The 19,121-nt window shown below is 44.0% G+C and overlaps 4 protein-coding genes across 10 annotated transcripts in view; 2 read left to right on the top strand and 2 right to left on the bottom strand.

Annotated features, from left to right (window-relative positions):
* Positions 1–401: 401 nt before the first annotated feature.
* On the top strand, positions 402–6,441 carry LOC115162471 (kelch repeat and BTB domain-containing protein 11). The gene is made up of 2 exons (XM_029713800.1): positions 402–1,084; positions 2,056–6,441. The coding sequence occupies exon 2, from the start codon at positions 2,170–2,172 to the stop codon at positions 4,321–4,323; it is 2,154 nt and encodes a 717-aa protein (XP_029569660.1). The 5' UTR covers positions 402–1,084; positions 2,056–2,169; the 3' UTR covers positions 4,324–6,441.
* Positions 6,442–6,534: 93 nt separating this feature from the next.
* Positions 6,535–11,835, bottom strand: LOC115162672 (monocarboxylate transporter 10-like). The gene is made up of 8 exons (XM_029714162.1): positions 11,477–11,835; positions 10,913–11,128; positions 10,073–10,285; positions 9,685–9,836; positions 7,945–8,107; positions 7,552–7,755; positions 7,102–7,307; positions 6,535–6,868 (listed from the first exon to the last, which is right to left on the bottom strand). The coding sequence occupies exons 1-8, from the start codon at positions 11,712–11,714 to the stop codon at positions 6,731–6,733; spliced, it is 1,530 nt and encodes a 509-aa protein (XP_029570022.1). The 5' UTR covers positions 11,715–11,835; the 3' UTR covers positions 6,535–6,730.
* A 656-nt stretch (positions 11,836–12,491) lies between these two features.
* On the top strand, positions 12,492–17,115 carry lgals8b (galectin 8b). Of its 2 annotated transcripts, XM_029713799.1 has the most exons (9): positions 12,492–12,710; positions 13,080–13,168; positions 14,284–14,494; positions 14,748–14,867; positions 14,971–15,006; positions 15,115–15,203; positions 15,361–15,526; positions 15,684–15,876; positions 16,002–17,115. In XM_029713799.1, exons 1-8 carry the CDS (start codon positions 12,672–12,674, stop codon positions 15,831–15,833), a joined length of 900 nt encoding a protein of 299 aa, XP_029569659.1. In that variant the 5' UTR covers positions 12,492–12,671; the 3' UTR covers positions 15,834–15,876; positions 16,002–17,115. The 2 variants fall into 2 exon arrangements, with proteins under 2 accessions (XP_029569659.1, XP_029569656.1); XM_029713796.1 differs by having other exon boundaries at positions 12,493–12,710; positions 15,684–17,115.
* Positions 17,116–17,648: 533 nt separating this feature from the next.
* Positions 17,649–19,121, bottom strand: part of LOC115162469 (probable palmitoyltransferase ZDHHC14) — a 100,695-nt gene continuing 99,222 nt past the window's right edge. For 5 of the 6 annotated variants that reach the window (XM_029713790.1, XM_029713795.1, XM_029713791.1 and 2 more), the window contains one exon: positions 17,649–18,985. In XM_029713790.1, the coding sequence (XP_029569650.1) occupies positions 18,551–18,985 (435 nt within the window). In that variant the 3' untranslated portion in view covers positions 17,649–18,550. The remainder of the gene's footprint in view (positions 18,986–19,121) is intronic. The other variant, XM_029713794.1, reaches the window with a different exon arrangement.

The following is a 19,121-nucleotide window of genomic DNA, read 5'->3' as shown; positions in this document are numbered from 1 at the left end:
AAAAAAAGATGTAATACATTTTAGTCTAACGTAACAAAATGTGGAAAAAGTCCAGGTGTCTGAATACTTTCTAAATGCACTGTAACCCATGGTTTAAATAGCAGGTTGAAGCAATGTTCTTCCTTTCAGACTAAAATATGATGCTGTAAACCTGTAAACGGATGCTGTAGCGTACCAAGCAGAAGGCGGTAACCGTAGTACATTTTAATGTGGACACATGTCTTTATAATTGCAATACCCCACTATGGAAACACAAATGTGTATGTTGTCTAGTGAACAACATATTTGTTGTCATTTGGCTTTGCTTTTGAAGTAGGGCCTTTCCTATAAGAGGCTGTAGTAGGGTCTTACAATGACAGGGTCTTATAATCCACGCATGGGCGCAGATCGCTGAGCTTCCCCCATGACATCTCGGACACAAAAGCGTGTGAAGGAATGTCGCATTTTTCCGGTGGTTTACCTCCAGCGCGTGCGTGGTGCATGCGCTGAGGGAATATCCGTGTATAGGGTGTGTGGTCTAGATCAATAACTGTCGGACTGTAGCCAACAGTAAAAATCTAAACACATTCGGGGTAGCGGAGAGGGAGAACACTGATCTATGCTGGACTGATTTTAAACTGTGGGGGTGAAATACGACATTTGATGCTCACGGCTCAGCTCGGACGCACTGGAGAGCTGCAGGAGGAATTTACTTGGCAACATATTGGTCGTGGATAGATCATCTGAAAGACTGAGTCCTGGAATGACAGTTTGCGTTTTGTTTTCGCCAAGACGTCGATGTAGTTACAGTGGATTTTCTCTTATGATTTTTTTAAGGAATAACAAAGATCCGTTTATCCGGAGATTATTTGTCTAAGTGATTGCCTATATATCTAAAGGACATGTAATGAAGGACTTCTTCACATTTACGAAATTACCTCTATATATGAGGGAAAAGAGCTGTTTTGCATTTTTGAGGTTCTCCAATTTTCAGGATTGGGGCTACCTTACATAACTGGGCTTTGTGTGTGTGTGTGTGTGTGTGTGTGTGAGAGAGACTGAAAACGGTCTGTTGAACTGCGCTGCTACTTCACCACATAAAGACGTAAGTAGTAGGCTATACTATAATAATAATAATCATCATGCTATTTAGGACAACGTTTTTTTATATGAGTCGATTCATTTCCATCTTGGATGATACCTTAATGGTAAATTTAGCCTTGAATAATTGCTTGCCTTACAATTATATTGCGCACAAATTTGCCAATTTATATTTCTTCACATTGTGATGAATGAATACATATGAATCCATTTCTATAAATTATTGTACTAGAATTTGGTTTCTATTACACAATTTGACAGCGAAATGTGCGCGTGAACGGCTTTCCTCTCCCATCATATTTAGCAGTCAGCAGTGGCCACTGAGCATGCGCACTGTGTCCGTCTCCCACGGGGTCGCGATTAACACAGATTAGAATGATCATTCAATAAGGAGGTCATGTGTGTTAGCAGTTAATAGCAACAATAATTCATTTGTTATTCCATTCACTATGTCTAATATCTTAATAATAGCACTTGAATTCATCTTTTTCTGCACAAGTGCCAAATGTGCAATTAGACCCGCATAATAATATCTGTAGACTTTAATAATGTTATGTTTTTCAATAGAGTTTAGTCAATTTTGTGAAAACATCAAAGTTGCTCTATAAAGCTCTGAAGATATGCCAAAGTTGGCTCCATGTGTTGCTTGTGGAGTAAGGGCGCCCCTTAGAGTTTAAGTAGCACTGGCTAAAACCTTGTTTCTATTGAACATTCCACACAAATAAAGGCATTTTAATTAATTATATGAAGAGTGCCTTGGTCCTCCCTTTCTTTTTGATGACCAATTCACCCCTTTTACCAAAGAGCACCTTCTGTCTACCAGATGTTACTATTGTGTACCTTAGTAGCGCTTCCCTTCCTCTTCCTACTAGCACTGGCAACAATTTAGGTTTTAGTTATTTGAAACATGCCATAGAAGCAGGATGGAGTTTCAACTTTTGACATATTTCTCTTCTCCCCTAACGTGTCAAATAGGTTCAAGGGACGAGACCTGCCAAGATCTGGAGGAGTGATTCTAGAAGATTCTGTTGGATTCTCCTCGCTATGATCACTGAGGATCTGGACTACCACTTGCTCTGATCAGACAGGATGAATGACAGACAGAGACCGGGAGGAGGAGTGCACACGGTGGAGGCAGACGTCATCTTCCACCATCCCGTCTGCTCGGACCTCCTCTCTTCCCCCTCGGATGAGGATGTCTGTCCCCTCCCACGGAAGCAGGAGGGGAACACCAATGCTCCAGACCTGGGATTCATACTGGACGACCAGGGATTCTGTCGACAGAGCACACCAGTTACAAAGGAGTACTTGCTGGATGGTGGTACGGTGATCGGGAATCATCACTTTGACCAGCCACAAGGTGATGGCTCATACATCTCAAATAAAGATCAGCTTCACATTACTGATCTTTCTCATCAAGCAAATACATCTCACAAACCCAAGCTTGAAGCTGGTAGAGACCAGAACTGTGCTCATGGCAGAAACGGTATCAGTGAGGATATGAATGGGGCGAGGGCCAAAGTGCCCTGCAGTGTGGCTCCCTCTCTATGCTTCAAGGGAGAGGCCAGAGAGGAAGCTGAAGGGTCTCTGTCCCTCTACAGAGAGAGCGTAGTGGGGAGTCGGTGTCGCATCACAAACGTCACCGCCTCCCCGGAGCAGGGGACCTCCGCGCCTGACACTCATTGTATCACCGCGGACAACCAGCCAACCATACAAGAGCTGGAGCGCTTGTTCAGCCACAGCTCTGCCACCGAATATGACACATTGTATGGACAGTCAGGGCTTGAGTCGAACCAAGGACACAAGGACAGTAGTGGCCATGGTGGGGTCAGTAACACAACGCCTAAAGAGGAGCCGGATTTAGAGATTGAAGTCGGTGGCCAGAAAATCAGTGTTCACAAGTCTGTTCTGGCAGAGAAGAGTGACTATTTCAAGGCTCGTCAGTCGAGAGACATCCTGAAAGTGAAAGGGCTGAAGTACAAGACCCTGACCATCCTGATAGACTATATCTACACCTCTCAGATGAATGTACACAAGGACAATGTGGTAGAGGTGATCACAGGAGCTAAGATCTTACAGATCCCATGTGCCCTCCAGGCGGCTATGGACACCATCTCAGAGCAGGTCACAGCAGAGAACTGCTACGAGATTCTAACTATCGCCAAGAAGCAACGACTCAACGAACTGAAGGAGACGGCCTATCGCTTCATGAGTGACAACTTCCTCCAGATCCTGCGGGACCCAGCGGTGTACGGGCGTCTGACGGGGTCGGAGAGGGATCTGGTCCTGAAGAAGAGAATGGAGGGGAAGAGGTCCCTGATGGTCGCTGAGATCAACGATGTGTTCGACCGCGTCGGGAGCCGACCTCAGAGTCGCTGTAACAGTCGACCGCAGAGCCCTCTGTCCGCGGCGTCCTTCGAGGAGAACCACGTGATTTACAGCTTCAACGAGGCAGCCAATGACTGGAGACCTCTGACTCTGATGCCGGAGGACATTAACACGAAGGGCTGTGGGATCTGCACCATGTACAACTACCTGTTTGTGGCCGGTGGGATAAAGGGGTATGGGGATAAGGGCAAGGTCTCAGACAAGGTGTTCTGTTACAACCCCATCGCTAACCGCTGGAGCGAGGTTCGGCCGCTCAACCAGGCGCGGTCGCAGCTCAAGCTAGTGTCTATGGAAGGTAACCTGTACGCCATAGGAGGGGAGTGTTTGTTCACAGTGGAAAAGTATGATCCTCGGACTGACAGATGGACCACAGTGGCTCCCTTACCCAAAGGGGCGTTCGCTGTGGCCCATGAAGCCACCACCTGTAACGGAGAGCTCTACGTTTCTGGAGGGTCTCTGTTCTACCGTCTCCTAAAATACGACCCCAAGAGGGACGAGTGGCAGGAGTGCCCCTACAACAACAGCAGGAAGAAGTCAACTGACATGGTGGCCCTGAAAAGTTTCATCTACAGGTTTGACGTGAACCGCGACCAGGGGGTCAATGTGTTCAAGTACAACACTATAGTGAAAATGTGGCACGACTGTGTGTCACAGCGACAGGGCACCCCTTTGCCGTTCCGGTGTGCCGTCATCGGAAGTTGCATCTATTGTGTGAACAAGACTCAGATTCTGCAGTTTGTAGTGGAGGAGGACGGCTCTTACTTTGTAGAGGAGCCTCTGAGGCCACCACTGGAAGCTAAGGGCATACTCTTCCCTTTCATCCTCAGTCTGCCTGACAAGACTCATGTGATATGACCGCGTACCAATGATGCTACATTACAGAAGCCCGTCAATAGAATATAGTGGACCTTTTTAAAATAAAAGGAACATTTTTCAATGTCAGCTTTATTCCCCCCCCCCCCTGTCCAGTTTACCTGCTCGTAATGGAATGTGTTGTCTTTGCATGGTCAGTTACAGTATCTACAGGACAAGCCTTAACAAGGATGACTTTTACATGTTGAATGAGTGCAACCGGAAATGCATCTGACTCTACATAATGAGATGACATGTGCAGATGTTTTTTTGTGTGTGTATTTCCCTGTGTTCAGTTTGTATTGTGCATTTTTGTTTTAGCAGATAGTTAGAATATATATTGTTTTTAATTCTGTTGGCTGGCTGGTCGCTTTTAGACAAAAATCTCACATCAGAGGTGGAATTGTCTGAGTGCAGGAGACAGTTAAAGTATGTTCTGACTGACAAAGCTGGCACACACAAGTCCTATCTAAATGAAACAAGCAAACGCATAAGCAGCTTCATCTGGTCCAGTACAAGGCCTGCTACAGTGGTGATATATGCTCTGTAACATGGCTCTATGAAGAAATGGTTGGGAGGGGAAATAACATTCACACCAAGGCCTGATGTCAGAACTGCCTATGACATTACTTCACAAGGCCATTGAACAGAAGGAGGAAATTAGCCACATACTGCACATATTCTACAATAATGCTATTCTACCATTATAGATAATCAAGGAATCATGTTGAAGAGCACAATGCACTTATTAGTGAATTAGGTTCAAAACCAGTACCCACCTATTCATTCAGAACCAATAACCAGCCTTCCAAATTTCGTCAAAGACAACACTCTACATACAGTTGATACACTACAAACATTGTTTTGTGGTGAACATGAATCCAAAGGTGAATTCTTGCAGCACAAGGAGAGTGGCGTTTTTGACTGATCTTTGGGATCGTGTTAAGTTACTGGGTTTGATTTGAAACGGGTCTTAGGTGTGCAAAGATGTTTACAGGATTGAGTCAGTGTAGATATGAGGGACAATTCTTACTGCACACTGTTCACTCTTAGGGGCCTGGTCCTTGACTATCACATTTGCCAAAGACAAAATAGTCTGGTATTGTCTCATATAGTCTGATATCAACACATCAAACCCTTTCAGACGTTTCAGTAAAGAAATCTATACTAAATATATTTGGGTGATTTTAATATCGAAAAATCCTAAAAGATGTATGTGACCTCTACAACACTAAGCAATAGTATTCACAGCAATGTATCAATGTTGCCGTGATACAAGGGCACCACACTTGCTGCTACAATATTCTTTAACATTCTTCAGAGAAGCGAGGAGTCATTTCTCCTGTGCAGGACAGGAGAATTTGCCCTTGTCCTGCAGATTAATGAAGAACGCTATTATGTTGTCATCTCCCACAAGTATTTGATGAGCCAGCCAGAAAGACTGTGACTAGCATACATAGTATGCACTTTCGGATACTGTTGAACCGCCTCACAAGAACTTGAATATTTCAGTATAATTTATGCTAGCCATGGCCTGTCAATTTTATTCCATCCATTTTATAATGCATAATCATCTCACCCACACAGCATTTAGTAGGACGCATACTTTTCATCAACTTTAGCTCAATGTTCATCTGTTCTGCTAAGGTATGCCAAATCCCTATTGTACTTTAATACAATATTGGAGCTGGTCAAATAGCACTCCATCTCATTGCTCTTTCTTAGAAATGAGACCTATTTGTTTAGTTTTTGCAACAATACATCAATGGGAGTTTTTGTTAATCTGTGGGATTTTATTCAGTGGAGTTTATTTGGTGAGCAAAATGCAACTCTCACATTTGAACAGTATCTCCGAGAGGCAGTTGTAAACGTTGTGACAGAGTGGATGTTTTAGCTTGTTGTTTTACTGGCTGGCGTCAGTGTGTAGTGAAGCTCTTATGGCCTGTTGGCTTTGGACATAATATTGCAATGATGAATGGCTTGAAAGTACAGTGTTGGTTGAAGGCTTTCTTGCTGTTTAATGGCATATAATAAGTAACAGCTAAAAAAAATGACCTGTTTTAATTATGTATTTCAGTCAAAACTAAGTGCTGCAAATAAAATATTTTGTGTCTGAGAAAAGTGTCACTGTCGTTCACTATATAGAATGTGTCTTGCAGTATGGATGGAGAGGTCCTTAATTATCACTGCTGATGAGCAGTGCTCCGACTTTTATTTTCACTTGGTACAGAAGCGCCACCTACTGGACAATGACTAACAAGTCCTGCGCTTGTCATTTCTCTCTTAAATGAAAACGGATTAATTCACTATAAGAATACCAGCCAACACTGTATCGATACATTATTGTATTTGCTCCCCTAAGTGAAAGATACATTTATTCTCTCCTGATGAGGCAGAAGGGGTGTTGTTGCTATAGCCGGGTGACTTCAGCAGGTCCTGCGGTTTCGGCGTCATCTCCTCTGTACACCTCAGGTCTACTCTCAGTAATCTCTGGACTACGGAACGTAGTCGTAGAGAAGTAGTTCACATATTTGGACACTGGTGGCTCCTATTTGACAATTGAAATGTAAGTATTTTGAGTAAACATACATTTTATAATTAGGGCTAGTAGTTTTTCCTGACTATACGTTTTTTTCCTGGTCAAGCCACGTGGTCAGGAAAAACTTGCACCGTCAATTATAATTGACAATGAAACCAAATATTTTGTTAGATTGCCCACCATTTTAGAAAAGAACAACAGTGTCATCGTCTGGTGAGTAAAGAGGGGTACCGGTGTATTACCTCAGCGATAGGAGGTAGGTTGTCGGCCCACTGCGTGATTTCCTGTGTGGAGCGGTCGATGGTGACGTTCATGATGCTCTTGCATGTCTGTCTGGTTGAACTCTTGGCCAGGGGGATCAAGGCCAAGACAAAACAGGCTGCCACGTTCAACGCCCCGGCAACCACAAAGCCCAAGTTGTAGCTTCCTGTCATGTCATTCACCCAACCTGACCGGGACAACAACTCATGACTGAGACTTCAAACAACAAAGGTATGATGACTATGACTTTTATCATACTTCTTGTATGATGTTCCTTCATGCAAAGAAAGTGATGAACTCTGCACATCTGCCAAAAAAACAAACATTTTGAGCTGATTCAGTCATTGTTGGGCTGTACTGACATGGCTTACACTCCTCCAACTTAAGAATAAGAACTGTTACAACAATAACGTCAGCTGCGGTGAACCTACCAGCAAAGGGCGGCCCCAAGCAGCTGACCGCGTTGACCGTGAGCATGAACCCCCAGGCCACGGGCATCTTCTCGGCCCCCATCAGGTCAAAGGTCAGGACAGGGAGCAGGATGTAGTTGCCAGCATCAGCGATCCCCAGGAACAGGCCGAAGGCCACCAGAGAGCCGTAGGATTGGAGCAGTGGGATCAACATGTACAGCAGACCTGGCAACACAGGAGGAAAGACAGTAGGGGACAGGTGTTAGGTTGTGTGCGGTCTCCAGAATTCACCTTGTACATTTGACTGCAGCACAGCCGTGATAATAACCGCCATAACATACACTCTCTCGTGTCGTATTGCTTCACTAACGGTCACAATGACCGTGAAGAGGTATAGGCATAAGGCCAACCCACCCACACCGAAGACAGAGGCCTGGTTGATGTAGAGCCTGTTGATTCTCTCTGAGTCACAGATCCTGCCGAAGATGATCCGGCTGATCATGCTAGTCAAGCCTAGGAACAGCATGATGTTAGTGGCACTGTGGACGGGGATGCCCAGCTGAACCGCATGCTTCACCTAGAGCAGGACACACACACACACATTTTGTACCTGAACTACATTCACTCATCTTTGAGATACAGTGCATTCGGGAAGTATTCAGACCCCTTGACTTTTTTCACATTTTGTAACGTTACAGCCTTATTCTTATTTTCCCCCTGATCAATCTGCACACAATACCCAATAATGACAGCAAAAACAGGTTTTTAGAAATGTTTGTAAATGTATATAAAAAAAACCTGTAAGTATCACATTTACCTAAGTATTTAGACCCTTTACTCAGTACTTTGTTGAAGCATGGAAACAACGTTGCTGCAAAGCTATTTTCAGGTCTCTCCAGAGATGTTCGATTGGGTTCAAGTCCGGGCTCTGGTTGGGCCACTCAATGACATTCAGAGACTTGTCCCGATGCCACTACTGAGTTGTCTTGGCTGTATGCTTAGGGTCGTTGTCCTGTTGGAAGGTGAACCTTCACCCCAGTCTGAGTTCCTGAGCACTCCGGAGCAGGTTTTCATCAAGGGTCTCTCTGTACTTTTCTCCATTCATCTTTGCCTCGATCCTGACTAGTCTCCCAGTCCCTACCGCTGAAAAACATGCCCACAGCATGATGCTGCCACCACCCTGCTTCACCGTAGGGATGTTGCCAGGTTTCCTCCAGGTGTGATGCTTGGCATTCTGGCCAAAGAGTTCAATCTTGGTTTCATCAGCCCAGAGAATCTTGTTTCTCATGGTTTGAGAATATTTAGGTGCCTTTTGGCAAACTCCAAGCAGGCGGTCATGTGCCTTTTACTGAGGAGTGCTTCCGTCTGGCCACTCTACCATAAAGGCCTGATTGGTGGAGAGATGGTTGTCCCATCTCCACAGAGGAATTCTGGAGCTCTGTCAGAGTGACCATTGGGTTCTTGGCCACCTCCCTGACCAAGGACCTTCTCCCCCGATTGCTCAGTTTGGCCGGGAAGCCAGCTCTAGGAAGAGTCGTGGTGGTTACAAACTTTTTTCCATTTAAGAATGATGGAGGCCACTGTGTTCTTGGGGACCTTCAATGCTGCAGACATGTTTTGGTACACTTCCCCAGATTTGTGCCTCGACACAATCCTGTCTCAGAGCTCTACAGATAATTCCTTCAACCTCATGGCTTGGTTTCTGCTCTGACATGCACTGTCAACTGTGGGACCTTATATAGACAGGTGTGTACCTTTCCAAATCATGCCCAATCAATTGAATTTACCACAGGTGGACTCCAATCTCAAGGATGATCAATGGAAACAGGATGCAGAAGAGCTCAATTTTGAGAATCATAGCAAAGGGTCTGAATACTTATGTAAATAAGGTATGTTTTTTTTTTCTTTTATAAATTAGCTAAAATTTCTAAAAACCAGTTTCCCATTTAACTTTCAGCCTTATTCTAAAATTGCTTAATTTTTTATTTTATTTAATCAATCTACACACAATACCCCATAATGACCAAGCGAAAAGTCAAGGGGTCTGAGTACTTTCCGAATGTACTGTATACGAGTAAAATGACAGAATGGTTCCAAACTATAATGTACCATTTCACCTGAGCCTTCAGTTGTTTATACCAATATGTAACTTACCAAGTGGACATATGGAATGAAGAATCCAAATTTACACAGTCCATTGGCTGCAACCCATATCAGAAAGATTTTGTCTTTCCACAGGCCAAGGTCCACAACAAACTTCTTCAAGGGAGAGTTCTTCAAATTATCCACCACACTTCTGGTGTAACCTTTCAAATACACACAAATCACTCAAACCTCATCAGTAACACATAGTTTTTGATTAATAGTATGTTTCCTTTTGAAAGCGTACACATAAAATCAGTTGAGGTAGTTAAATAAATTGGGCACTCAGTCATGATGATGTGATAGAAGGTCCCATCTCTGTATGCTCATCATTTAACATGGTAACCTGCAATGTACTAAAGAACTAAAAACCATTGTGGGTCTGAACGTTCTGCAGTACCTTTTGGGTTGAGTGGCAGGTAGGTGAAGCCGGTGATGACACAGATAATCAGGAGGCCTGAGAACACTCGGAGACTCTGCCTCCAACCCAGGACGTCTATGAGGAACAGGTGGAGCCGAGTCTGGACCAGGGCCCCTGCTGCTCCCCCTGACATCACTATCCCCGTGGCCAGGGAACGCTTGGTGGTGAAGTACTGGCTAACCATGATCATACCTGCCCCACGGGAGGAAGAGGAGGGAGATTGGAGATGGAGGTGAGATAATGTGTTAGCTGTCCTGGTCTTGATAACACAATATGAACTAGAAAAGCTGTGGATCGATTGGAAGTTTTAGTGAATTCATAGTGCAGGGGTAGGCAACTAGATTCAGCCGCGGGATGATTTTGGTCACCGCAAATTGACCACAACTAAGCCCAGAAAGAGACTGTATCTGAAATAAATTAGAAAAATCATTACATACATTGAGACATGATCACATCTTTTTTGTTTGTGGGAATACTTGGGAACAGATTTCCTAAATTAAACTAATGTTTTGCTGAATTCCTGAAAGGTTTTACTTAAATAAGATAAAAAATGTAGAACTTGCAGGTCGCCTGTTGCCGACCCCTGCAGTAGTATAACTAACCATTAGCTAATTTTATCCCTCCCTTTTTATTTAACTAGGCAAGTCAGTTAAGAACAAATTCTTATTTACAATGACGGCCTAGGAACAGTGGGTTAACTGCCTTGTTCAGGGGCAGAACGACAGATTTTTACTTAGTCAAGCTCAGGGATTCAAACTAGCAACCTTTCGGTTACTGGCCCAACGCTCTAACCACTAGGCTACCTGCCCTTGTACCAACCTGGGGTGAAGGCAAAGCTGGAGCCCACTCCAGTGAGGAAGCCGTGTGTGAAGAACAGTGTTCCTAGATTGGGTGCGTAGGACGAGCACACCGTGGAGATCATGATGATGAGGGATCCTAGGATGGAGATCTCTCTGGCTCCGTACCTGACTGTCAGCTTCCCAGACAGGGGCCCACAGACCATGATGAAACCATAGCTGATGGAGCCAACCCATGCTATAGGACAGCAGAGAGTAGGTCATAGGTTAGGTAGCTAGCAGACTTCAATGTGTCTATTCTATAGCATCTGTAAGCAATCTTCTGATTGATGTGATACAGTGCAGTTTAGGTAACTACTTGTTTATAACATGTTTATTAACGTTTACACATCTCGTGTCATGATCATAAAATCACTTTGCAGCTAATACAAAATAGTTGTTGAAATGTCTAGTTACAGCAGTAGAGTTTACAGTGTGTAGTCTAATACTACATTTCACTATGATGTTGGGTAGAATACGAAATGCTCTGAGAGCAGGTTGGATAAACGGGCCTAACGCTACTTGATTGTGTTTTAGGGTAACTTGCCTGTTTTAGAACTTGTCTCCCCAAACTCTTTGAGGAGACTGATGAGGTACACTCCGAAGGAGTTGTGGTATCCCAGTACCAGGACATTATAGAGGAACGATGATAATACAATCACCCACCCCCATCCTCCGTCCGGGGGAGGCTTGATAGGTGGGGGTCTGCGAAGCTCCCGAGGAATAAGCTCGGGTTCCTCGGAGTAAAACCTCCTGAAGGGAATGGCAGTCCAGAAGATGTGCATCTTGTTGCACAAAAAAACACAAACCTTGGGTGCTATCCACCTAGACCGGTTCGAGACTTCTGGCGCGCAAAATAAAGGTGGATAGAATCAAAGAGGAATGTTGCCATAGCGCCGACCATGATTAACCCAGATCTGTCTGACATCATAATTGCCATAAAGGTATCTCCCACGAAACTGGCGAGCTTTGGCCACCTTCAGTAGTCCTATTCTAGACTGGGTACCAGTCTGTTAACATTCACTTCTTTTAGGCTGCTTCGCGTCACATGCCCAATGTTTAGCATGACAGGATTGGCAAATAGTGGAATGTTAGCTACAGACGGTACCCATACATTACATTTAGACTGAGTTGTAATAACCCACATTTTGATCGTAATACAAATTAATTATTTAATACTTTGTCAATAATTGCAACGAAATTGAGCCAACTCAAAGGAGTGTGTGTGTGTGTGAGAGAGAGAGAGAGAGAGAGAGATTGTGCGTGTAAAACGTTACGCGCTTTGGAATTATTCCAAAGCTTTTAAGCTATTCTTTAGGCATTAGGGGGCCATTTTCTTTATTGGTTTACTAGCCTATACTTTAGAGAAAGCTTTTAAGATTCTATTTTATTCTATGGACTTATTTTTGAGAACTGTATTTTTATTGTAGGCTTCCTTTCTTTCCGTCTATTGCTATATACGCTACAGATGTGCGTTTTTCAATTTATTTGGTCTCCAGTCTCCAGCTATGTTTTTTAGATACAGTGGCAGCAGCCTGTCACAGCGCACAACCTGGATCACATGGTTGCGCATAGTGCGTGTGTGACGTAGTAGGACGTTGAACAGAAGATGGAGAGAAAATGCCTACTGCCTTCTGAATAATAGCAGAAAATAAAAACATCGACCCAATTCGTTCTACATTCTTTGCAATCATTTAGCGGTACCGGTAACCGCTGTATGGTAGTGTTGCATAACGGGCCCGATGGCTGTGGCAAACGCGAAACAAACTGTCCTAAATCCGGTAAGACTTGTTCACTAGCCAACCTCTACTACTCACAGCGAGACTCTCCCTTTCTCAACAATGAGAATAAAATAATTCTGACACATTGAATAGCCTACCCTGCATATTAGGCTACCGCATGTATTATTTTTTGTTATCAATAGGTAGCTTATATGTGCAGCTATATCGTCCATCGTTTTGCAGTCATTTCATTGTAGCCTACAATTGTCGGGCCGAAATCCTGTTTAACGATTTTATACGATCTTGTGTATCAGCAATGGGATAGAGGTTATGGAATGTATTGATACATTAATGGCGTAGGACACACACATTAAATATGATTTGATTATGTTTGCCTATATGTGTTGCCTTTATTACCTCTCCATTCAGGTGATTCCGTTCACCGGGGCCATACCTGGGGGCCTACACCCTGGGGAGATAGTCATTATCCAGGGCACTGTTCACAATGACGCTGACAGGTATGTGATGTTATGTTGTTTTCCCTAACCCTAATTTCATGTCCACATCCCGGTTCAACCTAACACTAATTTTGGTTGCCCAGAAGTAAAATTCTCTCACTAAAGTTTGTAATTTCATGTTTGACTTCTGGAGATAAGCCGTTAACAATTGTGATTATCATTGTGCAAAGGAAGGAAGCGAAGTCTCCTCACTCGCAAACGTAAACTCTCGACCAAACCCCTCCCTTCCGCTTATTTCACCTGTGTTTATCATGGCCAAAAAGCACAATGTTGTTTTTATTCATTTGTATGATACAGACAATTTTAATTTGTGGTTGTGGGTGGAATCTATTGGAAAGGCGCTACAGAGGGTCGTGCATATGGCTTAGGACCGCTATACCAGGCGGTGTCAGAGGAAGGCGCTACAAAATTGTAGTGCCCTCCAGCCACCCAAATCAGACTGTTCTCTCTGCTACTGCATGGCAAGTGGTACTGATGCACCAAGTCTGGAACCAGCAGAACCCTGAACATCTTGGAGGTCCAAGTCATAAGACCACTAAATACTTAAGTAAATAGCTACCCGGTCTAACTGCATTAAAATTCTTTGCACTCTTTTGACTCATCACATACGCTGCTGCTACTGTTTATCATCTATCCTTTTGCCTAGACATATACATAATATGTACATACTGTATATACTTACCTCGTACCCCTGCACATGGACTCGGTATTGGTACCCCGTGTATATAGCCAAATTATCGTTACTCATTGTGTATTTATTCCTTGTGCTATTTTTCTCTGCATTGTTGGGAAGAGCCGTCAGTAAGCATTTCCCTCTTAGTCTACACCTTAGTCTACACCTGTTGTTTACGAAGCATGTGACAAATAACATTTGATTTCAATTTGAATTGTAGCTTCACGTCCACACCCAGGCTCAACTGAGAAATAATATAATAGTTGAAAAAATAAGTTCACCCAACTCAAAAAAAAATACACAAAAAATATGTTAAGCTTGCAAAAAAATGTTTACCCAACCCCGTTCAACCAAAAAATGATACATTTAGAGTGACTCGAGTCCCCACCTTTGCTTTTAGAAATGTTGAAACTCTTAATAGGCACCAATGTGCTAACTGCAGGTTCCAGGTGGACCTGTCCTGTGGCAGCAGTACTAAACCTCGTGCGGACATCGCCTTCCACTTCAACCCCCGTTTTAAGGGCTCCCCGTGCGTGGTGTGTAACTCCCTGGTGCGGGAGCGTTGGGGCAGGGAGGAGACCCTTCAGCAGCTGCCCTACAGACAGGGAGCAGCCTTCGAGACGATCATCCTGGTCCATGATGACGTCTTTAAGGCAAGTGGACCGATGTCTGGGAGTTAACTGGTTTACCACATAGATATGTTTAAGGTGACTTAAGCAGAAAAAACTGAGAGCAAAGTCTTTCTTCGATTAGGCCACGTACAAGAAAAACTCCCTATCCTACATTTGCTTGCACATTCACTTCTGTTGAGTCACAAGAATCTAGTAGTATCATGCAAAAGTCAAGCAAACACAGTATAATGGATTTAGTATGACGTGTGAATGCTGTTTTCCTTTGTACCTGCAGGTGGCAGTAAATGGTTCTCATTTGTTAGAATACAAGCACAGAATCCCACTGGATAGGATTGACACACTTTCTATATGTGGGAAAGTTAAGGTGCACGCCCTTGGCTTTATACCAAACTCAGTAAGTACCCCTCCCCCTACTCTAATATATGTCCATACTAGAATTATAAACGTTTTTCAGCTCGCTCTGTAATGACTGTCTTTATTATTATTTTCTCCTATAGGCAATATATTCAATATCAGGCGAATCAGGTGACCTGGTGAGTTAATATTTTCCATAAACATTAAATCTATGTAAGGCAACATTACCAATTGCATCAATATGTTGAACAGTGTACAGACATGGCCTAAATCTTATGTATTTCCAGAGTCTCCCTTACAAAGGCAGTCTACTGAAAGGGGTGAGCCCAGGACAGCACATCACAATCAAGGGACAGGTCAGCATGTACCCACACAGGTAAGGAATGGGACACAACTCAGTATTTAAACCATCTTTCAAGAAAATGGACTGTGTACCTTTTGAGGTGGTGTGTAAGGCCAGGACTGCCCAGTGCCCATAACATACTGTAGAATAACCTGCATCGTTGTGGTCTGATGAACCTCCTGTCTGGCAGCTTCACTGTGAACCTCCGCAACAGCAGCAGTGAGAACATCGCTCTGCACCTGAACCCCCGGATGAAGTCGGCCATGGTCATCAGGAACTCCTACCTGAGTGAGTCCTGGGGACCAGAGGAGAGGGAGCTTCCCCTCTTCCCATTCTCACCTGGGGAGTACTTTGAGGTATGCTGCCTCTTAATATACAGAATAGTTTTTTTTTTGTATTTCTTCATATTTCTTACTTAAAAAGCAAATAAGCCCCATTCATCAGTTCTCACATCACCTGTATTATTGGAACTCTCGCTTGTCTTTTTCACTACAAGTACTCTCTCTGCCCTAGATGCTTATCCTCTGCCAGCCCCACCAGTTCAAGCTGGCGGTGAACGGCTCTCACCTGCTGGACTACAGGCATCGGGTGCAGGACCTGAGCACCATCAACCAGCTGGAGATCATGGGAGACCTGGAGCTGATGGATGTCAAGCTGTGGTGACCGAGGACATAGACGCTAAGCCCCATTCTGGACAACAGGCCAGGTTACACCCTCCACCACCAATGAATATTCATGTATTTATTTTATATCAATGATTTAGAGGCCGGTATAATGATGATTTAAAATGGTTTGACCATCCAGATCTGTTTACACTTGATTGATTTTCAGATACAAAGGGTGTCTGACTACTTCCGGAGGTGGTCAGGAAGATCGGACCACAATGCGTCTTTTAATTGGCTACACCTGTCAAAAAATGTGGACAAAATCAGGACAAAGAATACATTAGCGCCAGGTATTAAGAGGGCTATAAATTAACTTATTGGTGGAAGGCCGCTAAATTTCAATTTACATCTACAGGGACCGTGATTTGGGAGGGGTTAACTAAAACATTTCTTGGAGGTGAAATACTAATATCACTAAAATATTCCCATTCAACACCTGAGATGGGTGAAACAAATGATAGGATGGTTACAGGTGTTGCTTAGCAACCCACAGAATATATTTATCAGGAATATGAAAACCCTGACCATATTTAACATTCCTGTACCTGACGGAACATGTGTGGCTATTTATGACCCATAGGCTTCGTTTAGAAAGGCAGCCCAATTCTGACCTTTTTCCATGAATTGGTCTTTTGAACAATCGCATCAGATTTGTCAAAAGACCAATTAGTGAAACAAACATCACAATTGGGCTGCCTGTCAAAACGTAGCCTCTAGAGTAATAAGATGGTTTAAAGAGCATACCTTAGAAAGGCAATGTGGCCTAAAAGGCTGCATTACAAGGTCAAATACTCTATGTGCAATCACAGAAATGCCAAATCTAGTTGTCTAAGCTCACCCACCGTATGATCTAGTCTAGTGTACTTCAGTCAAAGCACACTACAGGGTCAAACCAAATACTGGTTGATGAGGATTCCAGTGAAAATAATGTGTGTTAATCAATTTGTTATGACTGTATGGCCATTTTCCTTTATTGCTTGACCACAGTCACTCAACTAACCATTTGAGCTGGTCATTTCTGCCACCTCTATGCAAATTATTTTTCAGTCATGCATTTCACCCATTTTGTTTTTAACAGTAACTTCTTACTGTTACACTGCTGAGATGTCATCTTCCAGCAGTGGCCCTGCACCAAGTGTGACAGGGCCACTGGTATATTTGCAAAGCAAAGAGACCTTCCTGCTGTCGGTTTCCTCCTGATGTACATAATAAAGAATCTACTGTATGTAATGTATTATAAATAGTTCAAGTGCTTTTAAATAAATGTATGATGATTGGAATATTCCTCTGGGGTTTTTTGTCCACCAGGTCCTCAATTACCTGTGATATCTACAGTATGCACATTTATCCTCTTTAACCACCAGATGGCGCTACAAGTTAAGAGGTACAGACGTTGACTGGCCCTTTTTTCACACTCAAACCATGCCGAGGCAAAAGGCTTTTCTATAAGGTGATGTTTTCCAATGGCGTTTGCTTCGTCACATTAAAAATAGCAAATCCACGTGGCTTAGGGAAATGCAGTTCCTTCTGAAGTAAAGGCTATAGTCACTTTCGTTTGACTGGTGCACACAATGAGGTGAGTATGTCTGGTGACAGAGAGCCCTCGTTTTCCCCAGTCTCTATGATCCAGAGGCATCTGACCAGCCTACAGCAGGACTCACCCTCAACACATCATGTACAATGATTTTATACTGTTGAATCGTCACAAGGCTACCTTTTTTAAGACCTACCAAAGGATGTGTGACGTCAGAGATGATAACAAATGACTTTCAACTGGTCACCTCGGGGCTTGGCTTCAACAGAGAGAATCTAGTACCTTAAAAATGTGATTTTATTAATATATCCACAGGAAGTATAATGTGAGGAGAACATTTTACCTTAGTATGGCACAACACAATACCAAACCTTTTTAACATGGAATTTAAAAAATAAATGAATTGTATGATATGCAACGTGATAACCTAACGCAGCAGGGATAAAAGAAAACGCCTGAGCGGAGTTTCCACATCTGGTTTTCAGCGGAAAGGGAAGCTAGGGTGAATTAGCTGGATCCCTGAAAACCGGATACATCCGGTCGTTGGCAACTCCACTGAGGCTAGCAACACGATGACACTAACTCTTGTTTACTGATTGCACTGTCGACTATCAACCGGAATCTCCTCAGAAAGGCTGACACTGTCCATTAGTGATCAACGAGTAGGCCACAGTCCGTTGTACAAAAAAAACAAAATGCCAGAATCGTGATTCCTGACAGAAATAAAGCAGCTTTTCTTTAACATATTTAGGAACAGCTGTCACAACACTTTCTTTACTTTAAAATAGCTGACAGACAGCCATACACCTACCACTTCTGTTTTTCCTCCTCAAATCCTATCCTCTGTCCCCCTCCCAGGAGAGCGGACTATGCTTCAGTAGAAAACAGTACGTTTGTGACTGTTTATAATAATAAGTCCCCTGGGCTCTTCACCAGCAACAACCCCCATTATGATGCAGAGGTTTGGCAAGTTGTTGGCTGAGGAGGGAAGGTCCCAGTTCAGGTCAGTTCTGCTCCCAAATAGTACCAGTCTTTTAGAGGCTCAAATCCTGTGATTTTAGTGGACGGAGACGATATTGGTTACAGGCATTCAGGGTTGGGGCGACCCACTGTTTGGCACGGGTGTGGATGGAAGGGAGGAGCGTTTTAGGGGACGGAGGGATGTTTGAGTGAACCCCATGTCAGACAGAGCTGAGTTTGACCAGGCCTCTAACAGAGTCCTCGTGTAGAGAGTCCTGGCTGGCTGGGTTGTAGAAGCCCTGTATGGTGTGGCTGTGTCCCAGGGGACTGCCGCAGGGGAGCATGCCCGGTGGCGAGGGAGCTTCCTCGGGCGTGAGGAAGTGGTGGTGGCCCCCGTCCGTGTGGTGGCGTCGTAGCCCGTCGCTTTGCTCGTTCCGGAAAGGCAGCATGTCGTTGTCACAGCTGAGGTTGGGGGTGGAGGTAGGGGGTGTGGGATGACCCCCCAGCGGCAGGGCTCCAGAGCAGGGACCCCCTAATGATGTTCTGCCTGGTAGAAACGCCTCGTCTGTGAGGATGACTGGCTCACTCTGCAGCAGGGGGGTGGCAGCAGCCTGCAAAACCAATTTGGTGCTCTGAATGCACTGGGCTTGATCACACTGAGATGGGAGAGATGGAGAGTGGGAGTAAAGGAATGAGTGTAGGGAGAGTAATGAGACATGTTAAGGGGGAGGGATTGGAGGGGAATGTGAGGGTGATAGAAGAGGAAGGTAAACAGATGACAGAGAAAGGAGG

This window comes from Salmo trutta, chromosome 25 (genome assembly GCF_901001165.1).
Source record: "Salmo trutta chromosome 25, fSalTru1.1, whole genome shotgun sequence".
NCBI lineage: Eukaryota > Metazoa > Chordata > Actinopteri > Salmoniformes > Salmonidae > Salmo > Salmo trutta.
This window is presented reverse-complemented; position numbering and strand designations above follow the sequence as displayed.